The sequence below is a fragment of the Hesperophylax consimilis genome, chromosome 8, assembly GCF_061612785.1.
Source record: "Hesperophylax consimilis isolate HC1 chromosome 8, BYU_Hcon_1.0, whole genome shotgun sequence".
Taxonomy (NCBI): domain Eukaryota; kingdom Metazoa; phylum Arthropoda; class Insecta; order Trichoptera; family Limnephilidae; genus Hesperophylax; species Hesperophylax consimilis.
In genome coordinates, this window is record NC_142843.1 from 37,102,105 (window position 1) to 37,108,848 (window position 6,744).

At 36.7% G+C, this 6,744-nt stretch overlaps 1 protein-coding gene across 1 annotated transcript; it reads left to right on the top strand.

Annotated features, from left to right (window-relative positions):
* Nucleotides 1-2,545: 2,545 nt before the first annotated feature.
* Nucleotides 2,546-5,947, top strand: LOC149421992 (uncharacterized). The gene is made up of 5 exons (XM_089634639.1): nt 2,546-2,998; nt 3,081-3,242; nt 3,460-3,728; nt 4,308-4,376; nt 4,959-5,947. The coding sequence occupies exons 3-5, from the start codon at nt 3,542-3,544 to the stop codon at nt 5,093-5,095; spliced, it is 393 nt and encodes a 130-aa protein (XP_089490765.1). The 5' UTR covers nt 2,546-2,998; nt 3,081-3,242; nt 3,460-3,541; the 3' UTR covers nt 5,096-5,947.
* The last annotated feature ends 797 nt before the right edge of the window (nt 5,948-6,744 follow it).

Consider the following 6,744-nt stretch of genomic DNA (forward strand, 5'->3'; position numbering starts at 1 on the left):
CTTAACACACATACCTCAAGAGTATGTGTAAGGTTTATGGAAATATATTTGCATTTTTTATTTCACCTATGTTTTCCTATAAATAAATTTACTTATTCATTTTAACTCTCCCGCAGACAGGTGGGGGAGTAGGTAGTACCCAAAATGACTATCGTCCTTATATTAGCTTAAATACTTGACATAAAATGTTATTATTCCAAGCATTCCTGCGCAAATACATAATTTACCATTAATAATTAACAATTGATAATTATGTTCAGTTTAAAAGTCCATAAGACAGAAAAATGCATGGGGTCGTCGGAAGACCCACTTGGTTACAGACGTTTTGTTTGGCATCTTGGCCTGTCAAGAGTTAAACACGATTTGTATTAGTTTCTTCTTCATAGTCGTACAAATATGAAATAAAGCTTTAACAGATAGATATTATATGACTACACCCGTGTTCAAATTCATATTTTCTAAGTGTGCCACGACTAGGAAAAATTTGGCAACCCCTGTTCTAGGTGATAACTGAAACGTGTATAACATGGAAAAAAACATAGAAATACCCAACAGAAGTCGTCAAAGGGATTAAGATATGATATGTTCACCTTGTACGAGACGTTCAGAAGTATCTATAGAGATACTGTATTCACGATAAGGGCCCGAATACAATTTTTCACGTAATCAATCAGCGAGGTATAAATGAAGTGAAGCTTAGTCAACTGCAGATAAGAATTGAATTATTAATCTGAATCGATAAATGAATCTACTCTTAGACAAAACTGATTTTAATCTGAAAGTGCTCGCTAGAAACAAGAAAGAAAACACATCTGTACCTCAGCCCAATTCGCCCAGCGCTCACGTACGCTTTACCGGTATAGAATAACATAGTTTACATAACATATAACAAACTTCACGTAACACAAAACAAATGCAAGAAATTCGCCCATAACACACAACGATACACAAACCTCAAACAATACGAAAAGATATACCTACAATACAATAGCACGCATACTAACTCACGTCACCATCTGATAGTATTATTATGCGATCGTCTGTACGATGTAGGCCCTCCGATTGGTCAAAATTAAATTGTCTGTTTCGGGTAAATTCCGCTAACTTGAAAATTAAGACCCGATTTCATACTAAAATAGGATCACCAGATTTCTTCAAAAGCATCGTTTCTGCTCATATAATTTTTGGATAATATCGAAGAAAATATGTTTTAGAAATTTGATAATCCATTGGATTAATTACATTACAACCAAAATTATCAACAGTTACGTGATTATGTTTGACGTTTATAAAAAATCACGCGTTCCTTCAATATGGCCGATACCTACGGCTATAGATGGCGGACAGAGCGCACCTCTGGCGGTATAAAAATGAACCAAATAACTGGATATGCAGCTCACAATACTTGAGTACTTGACCGAAGCGTTTAATAAGAAGATTTATTCTGGAAGCTTATCACTTTGTAATGGCATTTTTCATTATTATTTATAATTTTTTTTTTCTTATTAATTATACCTGATTTTATATTGACATGTTTTCTAACTTCTGAAATTTCAAAATTATTTATTTTCGATGCTTTATATCCTGAGTGAAGTATTTTAAGACCCGAATTTTTATCGAAAGTGTGATCATTATTCAAAAGATGATGCAAACTCAGATTCACTATTTCCATTTAGAGCCCTGAGATTCTTTAGTTCTGACTTCAAAGTTTCTATTGGTTCTCCTTTTTTACACAACTAGTAATAATACAAACGCTGCAGCCAATTCCCCTATTTCTCGCATCCTTCAAACATTCAACTCAATTCAAACAAGCACAAATACCGATATATTTTTTGATTCTCTCCCTCTATTTAAGAAAAACTTTTTTAGCACACTGAATTCGCCCACATAACACACACAACCACACACAGACACACATGCACACGTACACACACACACAAACACTCACACACACCTCTCTCCTTCCCCAGCACACTTATTTAACTTAACTTAAAAATGTAACCCACTGGAACGATTTCGGTCGAAAAATCGACCACTTTTATTTTTCTGCGATTGATATCGGTCCAAAAATGGACCGATTTTTCTACCATTCGTAAAATATTTATTGTAATTATTTAAAACGTTTATATGGCCAGCTACTTGTTTTATCGAATAGCTGATAATATATTCTCTTTGTCTATGAACTTATCCGTTGTCTTTGAAGTGTTATTTAACGAGTTTTCGCGGTTTTTTTATGGCGTCCTGTCAAAAACATAATTATTAATTTTCAACATTCACGAAATTTTGGACTCTTCCTAAAATGCCGTAAGTAATTAATTTATTGGGTTTTTAACGCATAATTATATATCTGTGTAATCATGATTGACTTATCTATCTTTGAAATGCGTTTTTAATTCGTTTGTTTGTATTATATTGTTTTGGTTGAAGTTTTTGTGTAAGATTACGTCAACTGAAGACGTCATCTGTTTTTGATTTACAATAATGTCTTAAATACTGCACTCGCGCATTTGAAATATAGATATTCCATCACAGTGATTCAAAACAAAGAGATATATATATATAAGTTTTATTTGAATTGGTTCATTATTAATACAGATATTTGCTAACCAATTATTTTAAGTCATATGTCAAAAAGTTGACTCTTTTTCACATGTAAAATGGTGTAAAGCCTTCGTCACACAATAAAAATTTAGTAATTTAGTTGTATAATTAATTAATTTGTTTACTTTTACCAAATTTGTGCAGTAACAGCTGTCGTCCAGGGAAAGGGATCACTCCACGACCCAATAATTATTTTCAAATTTTATATTAGTGCAATATTTAACAAAATTTAAACATTTTACATTACTTACATTAAGTGTTTTCAATTTAAAATATATAGAGTGGTGCTGACTGCAAGAGGAGGCAGAGGAAGAGGGAGAGGTGGGGTACGAGCTGGTGCCGGACTACCTGCACGTGGACGTCAACGCAGAGCTGCAATTGCAGCCTTGTCTGGAGTGTTAGTATTTTTTAATGTTTTTTTATGAAAGTACTTTGCTGTGGCCGTTGAACTCATCATATATTTGTATTTATTTAAACAGCGACCCTGCTTTGTTACTGGTGCGAGAGGATCGCGTCAAGGCCCTAAAGGCTGTTAGGGCCCTGCCTGCTTCCTTCCGGCTAGAGCTGGAAAGCTGAAAATTCAAGAAGCAGGCGGCGCGCATTTTGCTCCCTACCGCACCTCCAAGAAAAACTAAACAAAAGTAAGTAATCGTATTTAGATGCTTGATACAATATTATTGTTTTTTCCTGACAGCGTTCCACTCTTACAGTGAGAGTTGGTAAGATCAGCGCTCTGTGCATTTGGCACATTCAGTGCATATTTTACAGAGTTCTAATTTTATTGTTTATTTACATACTGTACATACTGTTTCACACGTGAATGAGAACAATTTATATGATTTATGTAAATGTTTTCAGAATTCCATCTCCGGAGAGAACAACGTGTCCCTTTTCACAAGGGACGCCTTCACCGTTGCCACGACCCGTACCACCACCGTGGATGTCCACTCCCGCACAGACCCAATCAACGGCTCCCAATGCACCAATTATGCCTATCCGTGCAGCATCTCCCGAGCCGTTACCTGGGACATCGCGGAGTGGGGAACTCTTCTCTCCGGAGGCCGGCTATCATAGCGAGCTGTGGGTGGACGTGCCATTCTACGAAGAATTGTCGGCGTTTGGGAACGGTGAGTTTATTTTTTGAAATGTCATACCAGGGGCTCAATATAAAATCAATTATCTATATTTTATATTGATATCCCTAGCACAGTTTCACTGTTGGTATATTGGCAGGAAATAAGCATAGTACTTAAAAATTCCACATAACAAACATACAAAATGTATTGTTGTTATGACGTGGATGCATCATTACACATCTTTTTTTTCTGTAACGGGTATTACAGAGTGAGAAATAAGACATGCCGAACTTCTTTGCGAGGATTACATTTGATTCACCGGCTTCTAAACGGTGTAATACAGCATTTTTTTCTTAAATTGAAAAAACACTTTCGCTTCACGGGACTCATTGTGTCGAGCTTCCTAGTTAAAAGCGAGGCTGTATTGGTAGGTGGGTTTTGTAACCGGACAAATTATCATTAAAATAGGTCGCTTTACGTAGTTGGTCACTTTAAACGGATACGTTTTCCTACTAAAAGCTATGAAACCTTACTAGAGTTTACATTATCGTCACTTAAAACAGTAGACCGTTAAATGCAAAGTCATTATATCCAAATTCTACTGTAAATTTGTGTTTTCTTTTATTTCAGAGTCAGACATGGGCAGAAACAGTAACGTGGACGAGGCAGCTGTACTAGAAGAGTCTGTACTTGGAAACCGTGAGTTATAAAACTAACTAACTTACCTTCACGCCATTTCGGTAGGCAGAGAGGATGAACCACCATGCAACTCGATCTTGGCACACACACTCTTTTCTTCATTCCATACCTACCTGACTGTGCTATTCTGACTCCTGACATTGCCCGCCTCAAGTATTTGATTAACTTTTTATTTATTTTTTTATATGAATACCTCACAAGAGCCTCAGCTGGAGCCAGTGAGACTATGGCAGCCCCAATCGGGGTATGTTGTGAGGCTGAAGGTAGCGGGGAGGGGAAGGAGGTGTGGCTATTCAGAACTGGTCACCAAACACGGCTAAAGCCATTTCAAGCAACGTTTCAATTCTGAATGGGGTCTTACACCAGGGCGATACTATGGGTATCTTCCACTCTGGAACGTGCCGCAAATATAATATATATTATTTTTAATGAATTTTGTGTGAAAATAACACTAATTATTCAAATATAATTTATTTGATTTGATCCCGCGACCATCGTATTGCGAGTCATAAGCCGTACCAGAGGCAGTGGGTTATCGTAATATAGACACATTAAATTAATTTGGGTTTTCTGTTGTTTCAGAAATGGATATGGACAGATCGAGCGACGAGGATGACGAAGCGAGCGACGTCGACCACGAAGAGAGCGATGAGGATACATGCCACCAATACCTTATCATAATATTATCAACGTTTCACCTAACTCCGCTATGGCCATAGACTTTAGTAGACAAGACCAGGTAGATAGTGAGGCAATGCGTTCGATTCTGCCGCCTGAAGGTTACTCTTTCGATTGGTCTAATGATATCTTACGGGATAAGGGAGACTTTCACAGGCACGCCAAGACCAACTTTCAATACCGACGAAATGGGCAAACCTTTCTTAAAATCTTTGATGCAGATTTCGTTGAACTGATCGCGAGAGAGACCAACAGGTATGCAGATCAATGGATTGCGAAAAAACAATTTAAGCGTCATGCGCGTACCAATAAATGGGCTCCCACGAATAAAGAGGAAATGTATGTATTCTTGGCAATTTTAATGTATCAAGGTATTAGTCCCCTTCCTGTTGAAAAAGACTACTTCTATTCAAAAAAACTCACCGCCATGCCTTATTTCAGCCGAGCCATGGATTATAATCGTTTTCTTCTAATTAAAAAGTTCCTTCACTTCACCAACAATGAAAGTCTTTCTTCTGATGCACCATTATCTGTGCGAAGGTTACAAAAGATTCAGCCCGTCTTGGACCACCTCTCAAATAAGTTTGAGACTTTATACCTGCCCGAGCAAGACATCTCTCTGGATGAATCCTTACTCTGCTATAAAGGCCGTTTGGGATTCGTCCAGATGACCAAAGCGGCCAGTGCGGGTATAAAGTCTTACGAGCTTTGTGAGTCTTTTCTGTAAAGAGGCTTTTCCAGATCTAGTCACTAAACATAACTAAGCCAATTCAAGCAATGTTCAATTCTGAATGGTGGTCCCTCACCAGAGCGATACTCAGAATCTCACTCTATAGCGAGGCACAATGATATTATTATGTATTGATTTTCTTAAATTATGAATAAACCAATAAACTGAATACATTTTTATTATGACAAAGTGTGTAAACAATGTTTAAATCAATATACTGCTCTTTCATTGTAACCATACAACTGTAATATTGATTTAAAAGGATATTAGGGCTTAATAAATAAATCAATTATTGGTTCCATCAATTATTTTCCCCTCACCCCTTTTTTTTCGATACCTTTGCGTTTAGATATAAAATTATCACTATGATTTTATTTGCATTCTACGGTCATACAAAGGTTTGATATATATACAAATTTATCATCATTTTACATATTCCGATTTACTCTATGTAGATTGACCTTAAGGTAGCTGTCAGAAGTGATTTTTCGTCAAATATTGGTGAATTTCATCAACTTTCAAAGCAGGGGCATTTAACTAAGCTTTGGCCTTGAAACTCATTTGAAACCGCCACGCCTACCTCAAAATTCTTATAGAAAACGAATAATATGGCTAAAAGCTCAGATCTCATTGGTTAGAGCAGAAGGATTGGTTTGATCTCTCGCTCTCTACCATAATGACTCGTGTAACAGAAAGAGATGACGGAATTTTGCCGTTTGACAGTTTTCAAATCATTCCAACAAAATGAGAGTGGTTTATTTATACACGCGGGTTGTCATTTCGCGTCGAAAATATTGCGTGTTAAAGTTGTTCGTGATAAAAATACAATATAAGCCAGTATAGTGTTAGCGAGTTACAAACATATATTCAACCTACCTACATAAGTTCAAGTTAGTGAATTGACAGTTTTTAGGTTATTACCTACGTAACATACTTGGCATACCTGTGTCTTCCTCCACA

What these genes read in the sequence shown, in the direction of transcription:
- LOC149421992 (XM_089634639.1), top strand. Translation starts at nt 3,542, where the DNA reads ATGTCCACTCCCGCACAGACCCAATCAACGGCTCCCAATGCACCAATT. An exon ending in ATTGTCGGCGTTTGGGAACG is followed by an intron (nt 3,729 to 4,307) that starts GTGAGTTTATTT and finishes CTTTTATTTCAG; the next exon opens with AGTCAGACATGGGCAGAAAC. An exon ending in AGAGTCTGTACTTGGAAACC is followed by an intron (nt 4,377 to 4,958) that starts GTGAGTTATAAA and finishes CTGTTGTTTCAG; the next exon opens with AAATGGATATGGACAGATCG.